Genomic DNA, 22,429 nt, shown 5'->3' on the forward strand with positions numbered 1-22,429 from the left:
GTCACCAAGAGGGCGGGTGAGGGGAGATTTACTCTGTGCTCTATTCATCGCAAAATCATAAACATGTTCTTTATAAGTAGGTTTATAATTTCATTACACTGAGGATTCTTCATCTCACAAACATCCTAAAACAGAGGGCTGGATTTTCCCAGCCCTGAGGAGGCGGGTTTGGAGGTGGGACCGCTGGGAAAATGTGAAAAATTGGGAGTGGGTCCCATCCCCGCTCCCAACCCACCTCCGAACCATCTTCCTGGGAGGCGGAAAGTGGATTAGAGCCAATTAACTGCCTATTAACAGGTAGTTAACGGGCAGTTTTGAGGCTTTTCACCATTTTACGCCTGCAATTGTGGGCTTCCTGATGGCTGCGAACCTCGCCAGGCGAGCAGTGGGTCTGCGGGGGTCGGAGGGATCGAAAAGTGCGCTGTGGAGGTGAGTGATGGGTGCAAGTGTGGACAGGTAAGTATGAGAGGTGAGTGTAAAGTGTTGGAAAAAGTTTCCTTACCTTTGCTTCTTCCTGCAGGCTTCAACCTTTGAGGATCCGCAGGTGCCTCATCTCAACAGCAGAGATGACAGAATTGCTGCTGCATTCTCAGATGCAGCAGCCATCTGCTTTCTGCTGAGGAGAGAGGTCTTGGTGAGCCTGTGTGCAAGGGCTCACCTTAGGACAGAGACTGTCAGTGTTTGACAGCTTCTCAAAGCTGTCAAACGTTGACAATTCATCTGTCAAAAAATTTTCGACAGCTGAAGCGTCATACGCTGACGTCATCTGTCAGCGGCTTTCCCTTAATTGGCTAGTAACAAGACCAATCAAGGGAAAATAGCATGGGTTGGTCAGACGTCGCTGGGGGCGGGACTAAAACCCGTAAACCAGAAGATCCTGCCTCCAGCACGTCTCCAGAGGTAAGATCGTGGCCAGAGTTTTTGGAGAAGCTTATTCCAATATGATTCATGAACTGAATCTGCTTAAAAAGATGTTGAAAGGCTGACAATGCCACTTTAAGAGTAAAGGAGTTAGTCGATAAGTGTAAGATGTGGTATATGTGATGGCAAGTGTCCTGCTACTAAATTACTTAGCTCGTACTGCAGTGGGGAGTTGTGTAAAATTGTACACAGTCAGGCAGCGGGTGTACAAAAGTCGGCTTCAGTATCTCGGCTTGGGAAGGTTAAAAAATAAATTAGTCAGGGTTTCCCGTTACTGATCTTTATTGATGGAACGCGGGTGGAAGTGTGCCTGGGTGAATAGTTGGAGAAGGCAGGAGCAGGCTCGGGTGTATAACAGCTCCCATAGTGAGTAGTCAACCGACGCTTGCTATCCAAGTTTCCATTAATTGACCAATTGGGCAAAATGCTATGAAATGCACCTCAGTCGAGGAAGGATAAAGGAGAAAATAAAAATCAACAAAAAAAAAAGAACCGAGCACTTACCCATTTTGCAATTGGACAACCCTGGGAACTTTTTCCTTCCTTCCCTGTGTAAATGACTTTCTCAATTCTAACTGCTTTTCCCTTCTCCCCATATCTGAAAGAAACACAAATTATGGGTAAGTTAAACCAGTAGAAAGATGAAAGATTACCTTTATGTACAGAAGGCATCCAGGCTCGCAAAAAGGGCTAATCTGGCAGGCGAACTCTTATTGCAAACTACAGTGCGTAGCTTTTTGACCTGTGACTGGCTAAAGGTACATCTTCTCCTGTAATCTATTTTCACACAGCCACATGTTACTTGCTTGTACGTTTGATCCAGTTTATGGATGGTTTAACTGCAGTCACTTGGTTACACCTTCCACAGAGATGTGCTAAAGGAATGTTAGAATGGACTCAGCTCCCTCTGTCGCTCTCCCCCCCAAAAAACCTTTTGGATCTTTCCAGCTGCATATGCTTATTGTGGCAACTCCTTTTTGGGAACTGATGGCATATTTGATTCAAAATATTTGGCCTAAAAATTAGGTTGCTTTATGCCTCCCGGGGCACAAAGCAACTAGCGCCCGGGCGCGGCGCCGCTAACGCCGCTAACGCCTCCCGCGCAATTCAGCAGGAGGTTAGCGGTGGCGGTAATCGTTAAGCGCCCCACGGCACTGCGCCGCCGCCGATGACACCATCGGCGTGCGCAGCGCCCCGGCCACGATCTTCGGTAGCGCCCCCTGACTTACCGCCGACCGCTATGTCCAACAGGGTCAAGGGGGGCCTACCTGCGGCCAGGGCGGTGCTAATTAAAGGGGAGGTGCCGGGCGGCCATTTTTGTTGCTGGCCACCTGCCAGCACCTGTCCCCCATTGCTGTCCCCGGCCTCCTCTTCAGCCTCCCCTGCGGAGTGCCGGCTGCTCTCGGTGAGCCCGGCACTTCTCTTGAGTGCCGGGCTCTTTTGCCAGCACTCCGATCCCTGGTGGCCCAGCTGGGCCCCAGGTCATGCTGCGCAGGGCCCTTCCCCTTTAATAAGGGGAGGAAGGCCTGCAGTACTGCGGCACGTAGCGCCGCGATATTCACTCGCAGCGCCCCAAGAGGGAGGCGGGGTGCTTCCAGTAACGCCCCACCTCCCCCTCGGGGCGCTACCGATAAATTTCGGCCACGGGGGCGCTAGAAGTATTTCACAATGCAGGCAAATCCTAATTATTAACTGCCCCTTGTAACAAACCTTTCTGTAATCTTGGCAGAAGCTTCAAAACAACACAGTTCAAACTACAATAAAATAAATCCTTCTCAAAAAGACTTGCTGGCACACAGTTGAAATTAACTAAACGACATTGGTTGGTGAGTATTTCTCTCTTTTCAATACAAGCTTGAATTCTGTGGTGTTACATTTCTGTGGTGTAGTGGGGACAGTTGGTAAATAAAGCGCCCTAGAGTATACCTGTAACTGGGGTATTGAATAAAATTTTTAATTAATTAAAGGAGTAAGTCATGGGAGGAGAGCTCAGACCCGTGTTCTGCTCCTCTTGCTCCATGTGGGAAATCAGGGAAGCTGCCAGTGTCCCTGACGACCATGTGTGCGGGAAATGCATCCAGCTGCAGCTACTTGCAGACCGCATTGCGGCGCTCGAGCTGCAGGTGGATGAATTTTGGAGCATGCGCGATGCTGAGAGGCTCGTGGATAGCACGTTTAGCGAGTTGTTCACGCCTCAGGGCAGGGCGGCACAGGGGGTGACCATCAGGCGGAGCAACAAAGGCAGGCAGGTAGTGCAGGGAACCCCTGCGGGCATCCCCCTTTCAAACAAGTATACCGCTTTGGATACTGTTGAGGGGGATGACTCACCAGGGGAAGGCAGCAGCAGCCAACTTCCTGGCACTGGGGGTGCTCCTGCTGCCCAGGAAGGGGGGAAAAAGAGTGGGAGAGCAATAGTGGTAGGGGATTCTATAGTAAGGGGAACAGATAGGCGTTTCTGTGGCCGTAGACGTGAATCCAGGATGGTTTGTTGCCTCCCTGGTGCCAGGGTCAAGGATGTCACTGAGCGGCTGCAGGGCATTCTGGAGGGGGAGGGTGAACAGGCAATGGTCGTGGTCCACATTGGTACCAACGACATAGGTAAAAAGAGGGATGAGGTCCTGCATCAAGAATTTAGGGAGCTAGGTAACAGATTAAAGAGCAGGACCTCAAAGGTTGTAATCTCTGGATTACTCCCAGTGCCACGTGCTAGTAAGTATAGGAATGGGAGGATAGAGCAGATGAATGCGTGGCTAAAGAGTTGGTGTAGGGGGGAGGGTTTTACTTTCCTGGATCACTGGGCCTGCTTCTGGGAAAGGTGGGACTTGTACAAGTCGGACGGGTTGCACCTGAACCAGAGCGGGACAAATATCCTTGCGGGGAGGTTTGCTAGCACTGTTGGGGGGGGTTTAAACTAACTTGGCAGGGGGATGGGATACAGAGGGGAGCTGAAATAGGGGGGGATGTGCTGCCAATTATAGAGAAAAAAACAAGTCAGCTTGGTAGACAGGGCAAATATATAAGGGCAAGGCTGGATGGCATCTATTTTAATGCAAGGAGTCTTGCGAATAAGGTGGATGAACTGAAGGTGTTGATAAACACATGGGAGTATGATATTGTTGCTATCACGGAGACATGGTTGAGGGAAGGGCAAGACTGGCAGCTCAATATTCCGGGGTACAGAATCTTCAGGCGAGACAGAGGGGGAGGTATAAGAGGAGGGGGTGTCGCAATATTAATTAAGGAGTCAATTACTGCAGTAAGGAGGGATGATATATTAGCAGGGTCCTCCAATGAGGCCATATGGGTGGAGCTTAAAAACAAAAAGGGGGCAAGCACTTTGCTGGGAGTGTACTATAGGCCTCCAAACAGTCAGGGGGAGATAGAGGAACAGATATGTAGGCAAATCTCAGAGAAATGTGCAAATAATAGGGTAATAATAATGGGGGATTTCAACTTCCCCAATATTAACTGGGATAGTCAGAGTGTGAAAGGCTCAGAGGGTGTAGAATTCTTAAAGTGCATCCAGGAGAGCTTTTTGAGCCAGCATGTAGAAAGTCCTACAAGAGAGGGGGCGGTACTGGACCTAATTCTAGGGAATGTGGTCGGCCAAGTGGAAAAAGTGCTAGTAGGTGAGCACTTTGGTGATAGTGACCATAATATGGTAAGATTTAAGGTGGCCATGGAAAAGGACAGGGATGGGCCGGAAATAAAGGTTCTAAATTGGGGGAAGGCCGATTTTAATAGGATAAGGCAGGATCTGGCCAAAATGGACTGGGATCAGCTACTTGTAGGAAAATCCGCATCGGAGCAATGGGAGGCTTTCAGAAGGGAGATTGAGATCATACAATGGCAACATGTTCCCGTAAAGGTCAAGGGTGGTTCCAAAAACCACAGGGAACCTTGGATGTCAGGGGATATACGGGAATGGATTAGGAAAAAAAGGAGGGCTTTTGGTAGATACAAAAGGCTAAAGACGGAGGAAGCCCTAGAGGAGTACAAAAAGTGCAGGGGGATACTTAAAAAAGAAATTAGGAGATCAAGGAGGGGCCATGAAATAACACTGGCAAGCAAAATAAAGGAAAATCCGAAGATGTTTTATAAGTATATTAAGGGTAAGAGGATAACTAGGGAAAAAATAGGGCCCATTAGGGACAAAAGTGGCAATCTGTGTGTGGAGCCGGAAGATGTAGGAGGGGTTCTGAATGAATTTTTTGCGTCTGTTTTCACTATGGAGAAGGACGATGTAGACATAGAAATAGGGCGGGGGGACTGTGATATGCTCGAACATATTAACATCGAGCGGGGGGAGGTATTGGCGGTTTTAGCTGGCCTAAAAATGGATAAATCCCCAGGCCCGGATGAAATGTATCCCAGGCTGCTGTGTGAGGCAAAGGAGGAGATTGCGGGGGCTCTAACACATATATTCAGGACCTCTCTGGCCACAGGGGATGTGCCAGAGGACTGGAGAACCGCTAATGTAGTACCATTATTCAAGAAGGGTAGTAGGGAAAAACCGGGGAACTACAGGCCAGTGAGCCTAACATCAGTGGTAGGAAAATTATTGGAAAAAATCCTGAGGGACAAAATTTGTCTCCACTTGGAGAGGCAAGGATTAATCAGGGATAGTCAACATGGCTTTGTCAAGGGAAGATCATGTCTGACTAATTTGATTGAATTTTTTGAGGGGGTGACTAGGTGTGTGGATGAGGGTAACGCAGTGGATGTGGTATACATGGATTTCAGTAAGGCCTTCGATAAAGTCCCGCACAGGAGACTGGTCAAGAAGGTAAGAGCCCATGGAATCCAGGGTGCCTTGGCACATTGGATACAAAACTGGCTTAGTGGCAGAAGGCAGAGGGTGATGGTCGAAGGTTGTTTTTGTGACTGGAAGCCTGTGGCCAGTGGGGTACCACAGGGATCGGTGCTGGGTCCCTTGCTGTTTGTGGTCTACATTAATGACTTGGATATGAATGTAAAGGGTATGATCAGTAAGTTCGCGGATGATACAAAAATTGGTAGGGTGGTAAATAGCGAGGAGGGTAGCCTCAGTCTGCAGGACGATATAGATGGGTTGGTCAGATGGGCGGAACAGTGGCAAATGGAATTTAACCCGGAAAAGTGCGAGGTGATGCACTTTGGGGGGACTAACAAGGCAAAGGAATACACAATGAATGGAAAGACCCTAGGCAAGACGGAGGGTCAGAGGGATCTGGGTGTGCAAGTACACAGATCCCTGAAGGCGGCGGAACAGGTGGATAAGGTGGTAAAAAAGGCATATGGGATACTTGCCTTCATTAGCCGAGGCATTGAATATAAGAGCAAGGAGGTTATGATGGAGCTGTATAAAACACTGGTTAGGCCACAGCTGGAATATTGTGTGCAGTTCTGGTCGCCACACTACAGGAAGGATGTGATCGCGTTAGAGAGGGTGCAGAGGAGGTTCACCAGGATGTTACCAGGGCTGGAGCGCTTCAGCTATGAAGAGAGACTGGGCAGGTTGGGTTTGTTTTCCTTGGAGCTGAGGAGGCTGAGGGGGGACATGATTGAGGTGTACAAAATTATGAGGGGCATAGATAGGATGGATGCTGAGGAGCTTTTTCCCTTAGTAGAGGGGTCGATAACTAGGGGGCATAGATTCAAGGTAAAGGGCGGGAGGTTTAGAGGGGATTTGAGAAAGAACTTTTTCACCCAGAGGGTGGTTGGAGTCTGGAACTCACTGCCTGAAAGGGTTGTGGAGGCAGAAACCCTCACAACATTTAAGAAGCATTTGGATGTGCACTTGAAATGCCATAGCATACAAGGCTACGGGCCAAATGCTGGAATATGGGATTAGATTAGACAGGGCTTGATGGCCGGCGCGGACACGATGGGCCGAAGGGCCTCTATCCGTGCTGTATTACTCTATGACTCTATGACTCTATGACAGTGCCACTTCAATTCTAATCGTATGGTACCGTACTGCTTCCGTTCAGGTTATCTTATCCAGCCTCAAACTATGGGGGGAATCTTAACTGCTAAAAACGGGCAGGTTTGGGGGCATTAAAATGTAAAAAATCTGAATCCCAACCCCAACCCGCCCACTTCCGGTTTTAACAGCGGCGGTGGGCAACCAACCTGCTCCCAGGAAGCGGGTTAGCGATTTAAATATTATAATGAGGCTGCGTGCCTCATGGTGAATCACCATTTTAAATTTTACCCTGGCTGGCTCAGTTTTCCGGGCTTCGGGAAACCCGGCGGCTGAACAGAGGCGAGGACTGCTGGATCCGGGAGGTAAGTGCCTTTCCACTTACCTGCTGGATCCAGTTTACCGACCCTTCCCATCTCCCCGCCACGACCCTTCCGATCTCCCCACACTGACTCTTCTGATCTCCCCCACAGCTCTTCCGATCCCTCCCTCCTCTCCGCTCCACGACTGCAGCTGGTGCTGAAGGCCTACCCGCCCGGCAGCCAGCTGGCTGCGGCTGGGAACCGGAGATAAAAAAATGTTTCAGGTCCTGCCGGCAGGACCTAAGGGAAACCCGTTCTTCCGGGATTCCTGACCTCAAAAGAACCACTGAACTCCATCCCCGCCTTCAAATTAATATCCACAGTCTTATTGTTTTATTGTTCAGCACTGTCTGCCATGATGCCAGCCATAAGAAAATAAACACTTGCAAAATGGTGGAAAACTGTCCCCACAAATTTTGAATATAGTTATGTTCTCCAACCATTGACTAAAAATGACTGGAAAATCTTGCAATAAGTTTTAGATTGATTAACGCTGAATGTCATACATTTAACATTTTAGGGTTGAGGTGAGGGCATCTGTAAACAACTTACTCTCAATGTCTCTTACTTCACCCAGAGAGTGGTGAACCTGTGGAATTCTCTACCACAGAAGACAGTTGAGGCCAATTCATTAAATATATTCAAGAAGGAGTTAGATATATTTCTTAAGGCTAAAGGGATCAAGGGATATGGGGAGAAGGCAGGGACAGGGTACTGAGTTTGGATGATCAACTATGATCTCATTGAATGGCGGAGCAGGCTCGAGGGGCCGAATGGCCTACTCCTGCTCCTATCTTCTATGTTTCTATGTCTCAAAGTGCTATTGTCTTGTAATTTGCCCCAACCTATTTATTCAACATTATTTATTTCGAGGACAATACAATGTTAGAATACTCAATTCAATTCAATTCGATTTAATTTTATTTGTCATATATATGCAGGCACAACTGTGTTATATATATTGTTCTAATGAATGAACTAAAAATCTTCACGAAACTTGGCACCATCTGGTAATTTACTGTTTGTTGGCCAGCACAAATATTTTTCACAGCTGCACAGCCAAGGAGTGTCACTTCCAACTGATGTGAGTGATGTTATTGAGGTGAACAAACCATTCCATCTGCGCACCAGTGTTTGTACGGCCCACGCCGGAAAAGGGAAAACAAAAAATCAACTACTGTAACTTGGGGAATTTTACAACTGTGCCGGGCGTTGGTGAGACCACACCTGGAGTACTGCGTACAGTTTTAGTCTCCTTATTTAAGGAGGGAGATACTTGCAGTGGGGGCAGTTCAGAGAAGGTTCACTAGATTGATTCCTGGGATGAAGGGGTTGTCTTATGAGGAAAGGTTGAGCAGGTTGGGCCTATACTCATTGGAGTTTAGAAGAATGAGAGGGGATCTTATTGAAACATAAGATTCTGAGGGGGCTTGACAGGGTAGATGCTGAGAGGATGTTTCCCCTCGTGGGGGAATCTAGAACTAGGGGGCATAGTTTCAGAATAAGGGGTCACCCATTTAAGACGGAGATGAGGAGGAATTTCTTCTCTCAGAGGGTCGTGAATCTTTGGAATTCTCTACCCGGAGAGCTGTGGAGGCGGAGTCAGTGAATATATTCAAGGCGGATATTGACAGACATTGGAACTACAAGGGGTATGGGGAGAGAGCGGGAAAGTGGTGTTGAGACCAAGATTGGATCAGCCATGATCTTATTGAATGGTAGGACAGGCTCGAGGGGCCGACTGGCCTGCTCCTGTTTCTTATGTTCTTAACTCACCCTACACCGTGGGAATTGGTGGGCATGCAGTTAAAGTAACCGTCCAAAGACCTACCACCCCATTCCCCTTCGATTCCTGCTCTCTTAAACTTGGGGCCTTTTCTTGGGCAGCCAAGGTGTTTGCCCAACTGGAGTGGCAGCCTCATTAACACCTGCAAATTGGGGTCCTGTGATGTCAACAGGACATGATGGCATTTTTAATGACCCACTAAGTGGGCCCTGCCACGGACACCCCCCTCTCGGCGGAACCTGGTGGGCAAGAAGAGGGGGGGCCTCTAAGGTCAGTGAAAAACTTTCCTTCATGGGGCAGCCCAAAAAATACCCACCTCGCCCACCCATGAAATAGCCCTGATCTCCCCCGCCCCCCCCCACCCATGACTTAGCTTGGCGACTGCCTCTTTCCTCCATTTTTGGGTAGGCAGCTGGCCAGCGGGATGCAAATGAGGCCTGCGAGTTAAAAAAAAAGCCCAGGTCGCATACTAATGACACTGAGCGCTCGCCCTGCACCCAACACCCCCACACCGCCCCCCCTCCCCCTGCAAAACCGGCACCCAATTAAAAACATCGCCACAACAGTTCAGCGCTGACTTTTTCTTCTGGTGGGCCTATTCAAAAGGAGAAAAGTGAATTCAATAATAATAAAATAATACGTAATAAAGTAACAGTAAGTAAAAAATATCTTATATAACAGGAAATGCTGATGTAACTAGAAATTATTGAAACGTGCCTTACCCTAGAAAATTAGACTGATTTCAATATTAAGGGATACAGGATGTTCAGGTGTAAGAATTCGCAATGATTTACAGTTCTGAAGATTCATGTTTTTGATTAAAGTATCCCTGGGCAATGTGCTTTTTAAATTTCCAGGGATAAAATGGCAGTCACCACATGGCCGAGACAAAAAGGCTTGGAATGCAGCTTCCTGTGTCTGGAAGTAAGGTTCGATGAAGACAAAGGACAATGCTTTGTTTACAAAGCAACTGAATGCTATTAGCATTTGTTTAGATACACCTGAAACTGCAGAAGAGACTTTTGCACCTTGAATGGGAAGCGTTAACATCTTGAATGGGTTTCCAATCACCCAGTACTGGACTATAGAGCAGATGTATCTTCCTTTTGTTTCAGCACAGGGAGCTCTGAAAATCACATTAACTCAATCTAACCACTTTGAGTTAGCCTATCACAGCTTTGGGGTTAATTTTGCACACAGCCCTTGCAAGGCACGGATGTGAGGGGCTCACCAGGTATAAAAAAAGGGCTGAGCAGCCAGCTCGCTCTCTTGGCTCTTGGCTCTTGACTTCCTGGGACGATAAGGTGAGCTCTATCTCTCTCTCTCTCTCTCTCTCTCTCTCTTCGCTGGACCATGTGAGCAGAGAGTTTCTGACTCTCAATAAGGCAACCTAGCAGGAGTTAAGGGGGGATGGTGATTTAAGGGAATTGCTAAGATTGTTTAAATAACATTGTAGCCATTGTACCCCTCGTTTTTGCCGTGTGTACCCCCTTGATATATAGTTTTACATATTACTGTGTTCGTGTGGGATAGTTTGATATTGTGATTGTAGTTTCTTTTAGTTAATAAAGCCTGATAATTTTCTCTCATCCAAACCACTTGTTCCGTTTTAATATCATTAATTATAAGTTCCTCCACTCAGAACTAAAGGAGGGGGAGCGAAATTGGTTTAGAGTGCAGCAGCAAAAAGACTGCTGGCCAGGTAGATTACCTTAAACCAGTTTAAAAGAAACCCCGAAATCCTTACAATGGCGAGCCAGGTAGGAGTGGAGGCAGTTTTGATATGATAAGTGGTCTGGATCTAGAGAAAGCATCAGTTATTGGGCCAGAAATTGGTGAACGGGGCTTGCCGCGCGTGCAAGCCCCGTATATGCACTTACCCCGCGCTACTGCCGATCAGCTCCAGGGACGCCTGGACTTGGTGTTTGAAAAAGAAGAATCCCGGGCAGCGTATGACGTCACGCCGCCCAGGAGTGCAGCCAGCGCGAAGCCAGGAGCGTGCAGTGTAAGTGAGACACGCCCCTTGAGGTCTCAGTTTCACTGGAGACGCCCCCAATGTTTCTGTCAAGCTGCTAAGCATTTTTACATGCAAAGCAGCAGTTTAAATAGGTTTTTGGAGGTTTTTTGAAGATTTTGGTAACTTTTATAAACTTTTTAAAATGTTCACATTATTTTGAGTAATCTGAAGTAGTTTTAAAGAGAATTAAAGCAATTTAAAGACTTTTAAAAGCCCTAAAAGAATTTTTAAAATTCCATTTATTTATTTAGCAATGTCGTCGTCATACGTGTCTTCACACTGTTCCCTTTGGGAAACTGTATGAAGTGGTGGAAGGATTTATGGCCATGATTAACGCTCATTCCGTGACCGTAACCATCTTTGAACCAGCCATTAGGGCGGTTAGTCCTATGGCGGGAGGGTTTTACGGGCTCCCACAAGCTATACAAGGAGGGGGGGGCCACCCACACCCACGGACGCAAATATCCCACTGGATGTCAACCCAGAATTTAGAGCCGGAGCTCCGACTCCACTTGCCGGGACTGTCTGGAGCGGGGTTCGAAACCCTACCCTGATCTGGCCCAGCGGCGGGGATCCTACCGCTATGACAAAGGCCCAATCCGATTAGCAACGTGAAATGGCAGCATAGGGCTCCAGTCATGGGGAGGGAAAAGGCGCAGGAAACGTATGGGTGTCACCTTTTGTGCGGAGTGGGCCTTTTGCGTAGCAGTAAGCATCCCCGCCGCTGGGCCAGAAGGAGTAGGGTTTTGAACCCCACTCCAGACAGTCCCGGCAAGTGGAGTCGGAGCTCCAACTTTAAATTCTGGGTGGACATCCAGCGGGATACTTGCGTCCGTGGGTGTTGGTGGCCCCCCCCCCTCAGATGGGTTGTGGGAGCCCGTAAAACCCTCCTGCCATAGGACTAACCACCCTAATGGCTGGTTCAAAGATGGTTACGGTCACGGAATGAGCGTTAATCACGGCCATAAATCCTTCCACCACTTCATACAGTTCCCCAAAGGGAACAGTGTGAGGATACGTACGATGATGACCTCTTGCGCAATGCACCTCCTTGGACCCTCAGTCGCAGATGCGAGGGGGCAAGTCGTGCAATTGTTAAATTTTTCATTTTATTGACATGTAAAATGTTGGCCCAGTAATTCCCTTCCAAATGCGCGAGTACGGTCGGGGTACTTACGCATCTGGCCGGATGAAATGCCGGTTTTCAGCATGCACAGTGCATGTGGGGAAAACCGGCATTTCCTGTCCTCTGAACGAAGGGGTTCAGAGGCAGAACGTGTGCGACTGCACAGGCAGCGCGTGCGCAGTATAATTCGCCGCTTTCATTAATGCTTTCAGTGAGGTCAAGTCATTACAACTTACACATGAAAAAAGCATGGGTACAGTTGCTCCAGAGGCTGCGGAGGAAGATATTTATTATCGTGGAGCTTCTGAAAGTATGTATGTCTGTATATATTCCTTTGCGTGTTATGTATATATTCCTTTACTTATGTGTATGAATGTATTATTTAATTATGACTTTCAGAGAAAGTAACTTATTGGAAAATCATAATTAAAAACATACATTCATACACATTAGTAAAGGAATATAAAACATACATACATATACGTAAAGGAATATATGTGGACATACATACATAACTCATTCTCACATTCCATTCACACAGCCACAATTGCTCCTTCTACCTACCGTTCTGAAAACCCTTTAAAAAAAAAAATTTTTACTTTAAAACTTACTTAAAATTTCTTAAAATAACTTCCCTCCCTTTCCCAAACAAAAATATTGCATTTCAGAAGCTCCACGATAAAATATATCTTCCTCCGCAGCCAATGAACAACTTTACACTTGCTTTTTTCAAGTGTAACTTCTAAGGACTTACCCTCACTGAATCCATCATTGAAATCCACAAAGTTCACTGCGTAAGCGCTACCTGTGCAGTCGCACGCGCTGTGAATAGACCTCGGGTCTGGAAATGCCGGCGTTCCCCGCATGCGCTGTTCCTGCTGAACGCCGGCATTTCCAACGGCCAAATGCGTGAGTACCCCGACCGTACTCACGCTTCTGGCCGCGAATTTCTGGCCCAAAGTCTTTCTTGCTTTCAGTATGTGGGTAGCCCTGCGGAAGGTAGTGGCAGTGTGTAAGCCGACCTATCGGGGTATAGGTGGCTGGGCTAGGAAGGGTGAGATGGGAGAGCAGGAGGAGTTTAAAGAGGCCAAGAATCGGGAGTCCCAGCTTGGAAAATGCCAGGCGGAGGTAGAACGCCTCAGAGAGGTGTATGAGGCCAGAGCTAGTGGAATGAGGGTGCGGGAAGAGAATGCACGCCTCACACTAGAGGTCACGAAATGCCAGGCATTTATAGAGTGCCTTGTGCAGGAAGTCACAGAGGCGAGGGACAGTGAGATGAGACTGCGGGAAGAGAATGCCAGGTTTGGTGAAGCAGATCATGGCCCCTGTAGGGCAGAGATAGAAAGTCTTAACGTGGCTTTAAAGGTAGCAAGGGGAATGATTTGCGTGATCAGCCCGAAGGCAGGTCAGCTGGATTTTACTGGCAGCCCAAATCAAACCGCCCCAGAGGCAACACCCAGGGAAAGGCTGGCTTGGGAATTAGAGATCCGAAGACAGCAGCCCACAGCTCCGGGTTTTGGGGAGCTCAGGCAGCAAGGAGGGGTGGACAATGGGGTGGTAGAACACCAGCAGGTCCCGCTAGGCAGGCGGGGACCAGGACCAGTGTACCCCCTCAGACAACGGAGGTACGGTCAGCCCGTGAATGATAACCCAGGGGCTGTTCAGAATACCTTTCTCATACCTTATGATACCCCACAGCTCAGAGGCATGGTGAACCATATTCCCATGCTCTCTGGAAAGGGAGACCCCTCAATGCACTTCCAACAAGTAGACCAGGCAGCCGGTGTTAACGGCTGTGATGATGCAGAGAAAGCCAGAATGTTGCTTTTCTCTGTGGATAGCAGGCTCCATCAGACCCTTTCCAATGATGCCAAGAGAGGGCAGAAGGGTTCTGAGAACATGAAGGAGGAAATACTGGAAGCCATGGGTGCGAACGACGGCAATCCGTTTGATCGCATAGGTAAAACGAAGCAGCAGGAAGGGGAGACCCCACAGGCATTTGCAGACAGGCTGTGGCCAGTCTACAACCATGCCTGTGCAGGGGGACAAGATAGGGCACAGCTGAACCGGCAGCAGCGGACCCAATGGCTTCGTTGCCTGGTGTACAATTGCCTGCCCCAGATAAGAGCAAAGGCCGATGCTTGGTTTGACCCCCGAGACCCCCTAGCAACCGAAGCGACTGTAATCCGGCAGCTTACGGTAGCATTTAGGAATAGGGAGAGCCCCCAGCAAAAGGGTAAAGTCCACAAGGTTAAACCTGGGGCTCCGTATAAGAAAGAGTGGCACCAGGAGGGGAACAGTCCCTCCCAGGCTAGGTTAAATTGCTATGGGTGTGGGAAAGACAGTCACTGGAGAAAAGACTGTAAGAATCTCTGGAAGGATAGCAAGAGAAAAAATCCCACAGCCCCAGTCCAGAGGGTAGAGACAGGAATTTCCCCCGCCTCAGTTGAGCCGCTACTGGAAGCAATGCGGTCTCTCCTGACCAACCAGGGAAAGGTAGCAGCCATCAGTGGTGCTGCCGCCCCCTCGCCCACCTCTGCCTCCCCACTATGGCTAGAGCCCGTGCAGCCTGTCCGTCTGTGTAATCTCCAGTATGATGAATGGAAGAGGCCGCTTGTACAGATGGAGGTAGAGGAGGTTACAGGGATTTATCTATTGGATACGGGGGCATCATGCACTGTGATCCATACGGATAATCCCACCACCTCACCTCTGTCTAACGGGGTTCCATACATACTATCGGGATTCACTGGTCAGGAGCAGGCGGGAGTATACTCCAAGCCACTCTCAATCCGCCTGGGAACGATCCGGACCGAATGGACGTGTATCCTGGCAAGGTGGGAGGCGGAGGGAGGAAAGGGGATCCTAGGAGCCGACTTCCTGGTGGGCCACGGGATCCTCGTGGATCTCCGCAATCATTGCCTGTGGGGAGCCAATACGGGTGGAGAGGGAGGTGTAGTAATCATTCCCCGCAAGGAAGGGAAGGGGACCCTGTGTACTGTGAAGCCTAAAGAAGGTTACAACCTCGAGCTCATGGTCGAGGGTGTCCCAGGGGAATTCCAGACAGTTGTGCAGGCTAATCTAGCTGCGTTTGCCACGCACAAACACGGCTGTGGGAGGGTCACAGGGTTTGAGGTTAGAGTGGATGGGGACCCCATGGCCCGGCCCCAAAAGCAGTACAATTTCCCCAAGGAGGCGGAACCCGACATGGAGGCAGCCATGGCCTCTTTGGTGCAGCAGGGAGTGTTGAGGCCCATAGCCACCCACGTTAACTCTCCGCTTTGGCTGGTCAGGAAACCGGACAATACGTGGAGAGCCACGGTGGACTATCGGGTGCTTAACAGCAATATCCCAGCCTGTGCGCCCACGGTGGCAGCAGTTGCCGACCTGATAGGAAGTATTCCAGCATCCGCTACCATTTTCACGGTGCTGGATATTTCTAACGGGTTTTGGTCCATCCCTTTAAGGAGGGAGGATCAATACAAGTTTGCTTTTACCTTTAAGGGGCAACAGTACACGTGGAACTGCTTGCCACAAGGTTTTCATAACAGCCCCAGCATCTTCCACCAGTGTATGGCAGATAGTTTAAAAGATTTCAGCCAGCCCGCACAGTTGGTTCAATACGTGGATGACCTGCTCCTGTTCACTGATTCAGGAGAGGAGCACGGCCCACTATTAGCCGAACTGCTGGAGCTGCTCAGGAAAAGGGGTTTCAAGGTAAACCCAAAGAAAGCGCAGATCGGCCACCAGGAGGTCAAATTCCTGGGTCTGACCATCCGTGCTGGAGAAAGGGCCATAGATAAAGCAAGGAGGGAAGCGGTCCAGGAGTTACCGATTCCCAATTCAGTAAGAGGGGTGAGGTCGTTCCTGGGATTGACGGGGTACTGCAGGGATTTTATAGAGGACTATGCAGCCACAGCGGCCCCTCTGCTCCATCTTCTACACAAGGGGGTGGAGTGGTCCTGGGATGAGGGATGCCATGCGGCATTTGTTAAGTTAAAAGGAGACTTGCAGACTGCACCAGCCCTAGGAGCAATAGATGGGAAAAGGGAGTTCTTCTTGGAGGTAGCTGCCAGCGGGGATAGTCTCAGTGCTGTGCTGCTCCAGGAGCGGCACGGCAAGCTGAGGCCCGTGGTCTACTCCTCCAGAGTCCTCACAGATGTGGAGAGGAGCTATTCCAACTGTGAACGGCACCTTTTGGCCACACATTGGGCTGTGAAAAGATCTTTGGTTTTCACAGGCACCTCTCCCATCACCCTCCTCACACACCACACACCCACCCAGATGCTTCTGGATGGGAGGATTAAAGATGGGACAGTGAGCAGTGCCCGCATTGCCCGCTGGACCCTCCTCCTCTCGCAGATGGATCTGAGGGTAAGGGGCCTTTGCGAGCCAAAGCTCGCGGCCAATATGGTATATCCTGGAACAGCCCATCGGTGTTCCATAGAAGGGGTATGGGAGGTGGATATAGGTTTACGGGCCGGGATACACCCCACAGGCCGTGAGATCTATGTAGACGGTTCCAGCATGGTATCCGCTGGAGTACGACTCACGGGTTGCGGGATTTTTGACCCAACGGCAGACGTTGCCTTGGCAATCAGGCTTCCTAACACCATGAGTGCCCAGCAGGCTGAACTGTCCGCGGTGATGTACGTGGTCACACACCCCGACATCTTCCCTACCCCATATACGATTTGCTCTGACAGTATGTTCACTTGCAACTCGTGTACGGAGTACCTGGCCATCTGGTCCCGTCGTGGGTATACCTCCGCCGACGGGAAGCCCTTGACAGTAAAGCCCCTACTGGAGAAAATCCTGGCAGCTGTGGGGGAGGAAGGTGCTGTTTTCATCCATAAGGTGAAGGCCCATTCCTCCACAGAGCCCCGCAGCCAGGGTAACCAGCAAGCCGACATGCTGGCCAAGGAGGGCGCACACGCCGGCACTTTCTGGGACCCGTATGAGTCTGGGCCCGTGGCGGCAGTCAGAGGTAGGGATGGGGCCCAAGGGAGCTCAGGGGTAGTGTTAGCCCCAGATCTCAAGACGGTCCAAGCCCAGGACCCAGTCCTGAAGGTTGTCATGAGTGCAGTAATGGAGGGCAGGGAGTTAGAAGGCCCTTATGGCGCAGCCACCCTCTCCATAAGGGAAGGCATGCTGTTCAGGGGGGAACAGTGGGTAGTACCCCAGCAGCACCGGAGGGAGTTCCTTCAGCTGGCCCATGAGGGGCCGGGAGCGGGACACCCCGGGCCGGAGACCACCTGGCAACGGGTGGAACAGGCGGGATGGTGGCCAGAACTCCGGGATGATGTCCGCGAGTTCTGTGCTAGCTGTCTTGTGTGTGCAGCAAATAATCCCGATCCCCACAAAAGGAAGGTGCCCATGGGACACATTAGGAGGGTCGAGGGACCATGGCAGTCGATCCAGATCGACTATATAGGGCCCTTGCCCACCACCCAGGGAGGCTATAAGTACTGCCTCGTCCTGGTGGATGTGTTTTCCAAGTGGGTGGAAGCCTTCCCCTGCAGGACGGCCACAGCAATGGGGACTGCAAAGATCTTGGCGAAGGAGGTGTTCTCGTGGTGGGGACTGCCCCAGTTCGTGGAGTCTGACCAGGGAGGCCATTTTACTGGCCAAGTCATGCAGAATACCCTCAGGCTGCTTGGTATTCAAGGGAAGTGGCACGTCGCCTACAACCCACGGTCTTCAGGGATTGTGGAGCGTATGAACCGTACTCTTAAGGAAAGATTGAGGAAAGAGGTTGTGGGGTCGCCCCAAAAATGGGCAGAGACCCTACCTCTGATCCTCATGGGGATCCGGGCCAGTCAGTCCAAAAGTACAGGGCATTCACCACATGAGCTCATGACCGGCAGAGTTATGAGGACCCCCACTCATGTCCTCGCCCCAGTTCTCACCGAAGGACAACTGCAGGAAATAAACCGGGATAAATTCGCCCGAAACCTCCTAGAACACCTCAAACGGATTTATGGGCAGGCAGCAGACAGCATGGGGAAGCAGCATCGGAATAACCGGCTGCTGCTCGAGCCTAGCAAGAGCCACCAGTGGGAGATAGGAGACCTAGTGATGGTAAGAAACTATGCCCGGGTGGGAAGTTTAGAGCCACTCTACATGGGACCCTATAGTATAGTGGATAGGGCCAGCCCCATGGTCTATGCTGTAAAACTACCCCGGTGCACAAAGTGGTTCCACGTCAACCAATGCAAATTGTACAAGGCAAGTTCAAGTTCACCACCTGTAAAGACAGGCACTGTGGCCTGTTTAAAGGGGCCAGCTTCCCAGCCCGCTTCTAGAGTGGCCCCCCCCATGATGTGGGACCCTGCGGGGGCAGGGATAGCAATCCCCCTTGCAGGAGACATAGGGAGGGAGCTGACACCAGGTTTTAAACATGGGGAGGAAAATTTCCAGCCACCAGCAGCGGGTGGTGAGAGCATACCTGCCCCCAGCACAGGAGTGGGCAGGGAAGAGCAGACAAACCCAGAGAGAGATTTGCACCGGCAGGCTGCCAGGTACATTATACAGTGCGGGCTATTTGGACATGGGGGAGAAGGTTCCCAGCCAGCTGGGGCTGTGACCCAAGCTCAGGGTCCGCCAGCCAAAGTTTCCCCCATAGAGACACCCCTCAGAAGGTCTCAGCGGGTGCCCCAGCCTAAGAAAGCATGGTCACCCACTTTACAGTGGAGTAGGGTGGTTTCCCGAGCCAGGGAAAAGCCAGAGAACAGAGGCCCCCACTCAACAGCCATAAGCTGCGAGGGACCAGAGACAGGAGGCAGTCCAGCTTCGCTGCAGTCAGCAGCAATCTGCGACAGTGCCAGAGATTAGACTGGCCGTCCGGAGACGGGCGGCATTTGTATTATAGCTATGTGTATATAGCGTGCTTGGAAGGTGTATTTTAAGTTTTGTTAATTTAACTAGTTTGTTAAGTAAGTGCAAAGAGTTTAAGTTTACATGTGTGCCGAATGTTTGTATTTTGGTCCGAGGTCGAGGGACCCGACCATGTCTCCGCCTAAGGCAGCAGGTCAGTGAGACCTGGCTGCATGTCCCTTTTAAGTTTTGCAGGAGATGAGAAAATGAAGCAGCCATGTTCGCCCAGCCCGAGCTGGACATCGAATGAAGATACGGAATGTTGGGGATCACCTCGCCACTGGACGAATCCAGGAGACCCCGCAGCGATCTTCGGGAAAAACCGGACAGAGTCCAGAGGCACTTGCCTACTCCTCCTACGGGGAGGAGATGGCCCCAGCTGGGTGGGGCACGGCCCCCAACCCAGCACTATCCTGACCGAAGTTCACATGCGGGAGACCTCGCTGTTGAGGAGTCACGATGGGGAAGCGCGGGCGCCTGGTCATAGGGACGCGTTCCCCGGGGGTGGGTGGTGATGGCCCGGGAATGATTTTATAGACGGGAGGGGGAGGGACTGGGAGTCATGAGATCCCATAATCCCCGGTCTCGGTCTGTGGAAGGTAATTTTAAACGTGAGGGGTACCCCGCCTCCACAAAAGGACAAGGGAACGGCTCGGGGCTGTCGGAGCAGGCTGATCGCTAAATCCATTCTGCCTGTTTTAAAGTTTAAGCCGATCAAAGGGGGGTGGAAGGTACTTTTACTGCCCGAGTGGGAGGAGCAATACCCACTCGAATTTCGCGACCCATCATCGGCCCGTGATGATCGGGGTTCATAAGCATGTTGTTTAATGATATTTTGTATTTCGTGTTGCAGCCCCAAGTTGAGCAGAGGCGTGAGGTCCTCTCCGTGCTTGGGACCAGTTTGTGACAACTCCAAGTTGAGCAGAGGCGTAGGACCCTCTCCGTGCTTGCGATAATTTTTGAGTACATTGTGTAACTAAGATTGCAACATTTTGTAATAACTTATGATGCAAAAAAAAGGGGATTGTAAATTTGGTTTACACTGTATAATTTTACAAGCGTGTAGGGGTATGAGACCCCTTATTGAAAACTGAAGTATCTGTAAGATGCCTACCGTACCATGGTTTTTTTCTTGAATTTAAGGGGAATAGACGGGACGGGGATCAGTGGCAGATAGCTATTAGGTAAATACAGGGGATGGTTGTTTGTGGGGGGTCAGAAATCATTGCTCATTTCTTCAAGAGGATACTACAAGCAAGCTGGAAGTATCCAAGGGCGGACTGTAAGAATTCGCAATGATTTACAGTTCTGAAGATTCATGTTTTTGATTAAAGTATCCCTGGGCAATGTGCTTTTTAAATTTCCAGGGATAAAATGGCAGTCACCACATGGCCGAATGACAAAAGAGGCTTGGAATGCAGCTTTCTGTGTTTGGAAGTAAGGTTCGATGAAGACAAAGGACAATGCTTTGTTTACAAAGCAACTGAATGCTATTAGCATTTGTTTAGATACACCTGAAACTGCAGAAGAGACGTTTGCACCTTGAATGGGAAGCGTTAACTTTAAACGGGTTTCCAATCACCCAGTACTGGACCACAGAGCAGATGTATCTCTCTTTTGTTTCAGCACAGGGAGCTCTGAAAATCACATTAACTCAATCTAACCACTTTGAGTTAGCCTATCACAGCTTTGGGGTTAATTTTGCACACAGCCCTTGCAAGGCACGGATGTGAGGGGCTCACCAGGTATAAAAAAAGGGCTGAGCAGCCAGCTCGCTCTCTTGGCTCTTGGCTCTTGACTCTTGACTTCCTGGGACGATAAGGTGAGCTCTCTCTCTCTCTCTCTCTCTCTCTCTCTCTCTTCGCTGGACCATGTGAGCAGAGATTTTCTGACTCTCAACAAGGCAACCTAGCAGGAGTTAAGGGGGGATGGTGATTTAAGGGAATTGCTAAGATTGTTTAAATAACATTGTAGCCATTGTATCCCTCGTTTTTGCCGTGTGTACCCCCTTGATATATAGTTTTACAATTTTACTGTGTTCGTGTGGGATAGTTTGATATTGTGATTGTAGTTTCTTTTAGTTAATAAAGCTTGATAATTTTCTCTCATCCAAACCACGTGTTCCGTTTTAATATCATTAATTATAAGTTCCTCCACTCAGAACTAAAGGAGGGGTAGCGAAATTGGTTTAGAGTGCAGCAGCAAAAAGACTGCTGGCCAGGTAGATTACCTTAAACCAGTTTAAAAGAAACCCCGAAATCCTTACACAGGAAGGATATAAATGACAAGATGGGAAGGTGGCTATTTTGGATTGTTGGGGAAAAAAATGTTCCTGGGATGTGGGCGTTGCTGGCAAGGCCAGCATTTATTGCCCATCCCTAATTGCCCTCGAGAAGGTGGTGGTGAGCCGCCTTCTTGAACCACTGCAGTCCGTGTGGTGAAGGTACTCCCACAGTGCTGGTAGGGAGGGAGTTCCAGGATTTTGACCCAGCGACGATGAAGGATCGGCCGATATACTTCCAAGTCAGGATGGTGTGTGACTTTTGGGGGAACTTGGAGGTGGTGGTGTTCCCATGCTGCCATTGTTTTTCTAGGTGGAAGAGGTCGCGGGTTTGGGAGGTGCTGCCGAAGAAGCCTTGGCGAGTTGCTGCAGTGCATCTTGCAGATGGTACACACTGCAGCCACGGTACGCTGGTGGCGGAGGGAGTGAATATTTCATAAAAGACGTTAAATTGATGTCCCAAGGGAATAAGCAGAATTGACAAACCTGCACAGGATAGGGTAACTGAGCGGGGTCAGTTATAGAATGCCAGGGCAGAATAACATGATTATGTACAGGCGATAATGTTTTCAGGTAGGCCAACCTTTATTCTTTGCACCAGTCTGGTGCCCATTGAAAGTTTTCGGTGCTTTATTGCTGTGAGGTGTCCGAGCTCTGCACTCTCTGCGAGTGTTCGGGGCTGTAATGGCAGTCGCACAGGTCGCCTGGCAACACAGAACTGAGCAGAAGTATGTTGTGCGCCATCAATGGCCCTCCCCTTTAAACGAGGGGAGCAGCCTCCGATGTCGGTATCTTTGCTCTCCACATTGTTCAGCGCTCTGCCACTACCGTCCCGCTCTCGCACTTTAGCTCCCGAAGAGAAGTGGTTAGCGCGTGATTTAGCGCTCCGTTCCCTCTTGGAACGCTAAAGCGCAATTTTCCAGGACCAGGAAATGATTATCGCCCGGCGATATTTTTCTGAGTTTTCAAAAGTTATCGCCCCAAATGGGGCACTACGGAATTTCTGGCCCCTTACCTTTTGGGGACCATATTGGAATAGGCATCAAGAGAGTTGCCCAGCGACCCTGCATGAAACGAGGGTTAGCCTCTTTGTATAGCACTGGAGAGGTACCACCAACGCTGCCTTCGCAAGATCCTGCAAATCCACTGGCAGGA

At 49.8% G+C, this 22,429-nt stretch overlaps 1 protein-coding gene across 1 annotated transcript in view; it reads right to left on the minus strand.

Moving 5' to 3' along the window:
- Positions 1-22,429, minus strand: part of LOC147098014 (methylcytosine dioxygenase tet3-like) — a gene marked incomplete at its 5' end in the record, with an annotated part of 381,427 nt that overhangs the window by 61,017 nt on the left and 297,981 nt on the right. The window contains one exon of the mRNA XM_085971208.1: positions 1,426-1,519. Within this exon, the coding sequence (XP_085827334.1) occupies positions 1,426-1,519 (94 nt within the window). The remainder of the gene's footprint in view (positions 1-1,425; positions 1,520-22,429) is intronic.

Source organism: Somniosus microcephalus, chromosome 30, assembly GCF_052327205.1.
Source record: "Somniosus microcephalus isolate GS21.2 chromosome 30, FLI_Smic_1.0, whole genome shotgun sequence".
Classification (NCBI taxonomy): domain Eukaryota; kingdom Metazoa; phylum Chordata; class Chondrichthyes; order Squaliformes; family Somniosidae; genus Somniosus; species Somniosus microcephalus.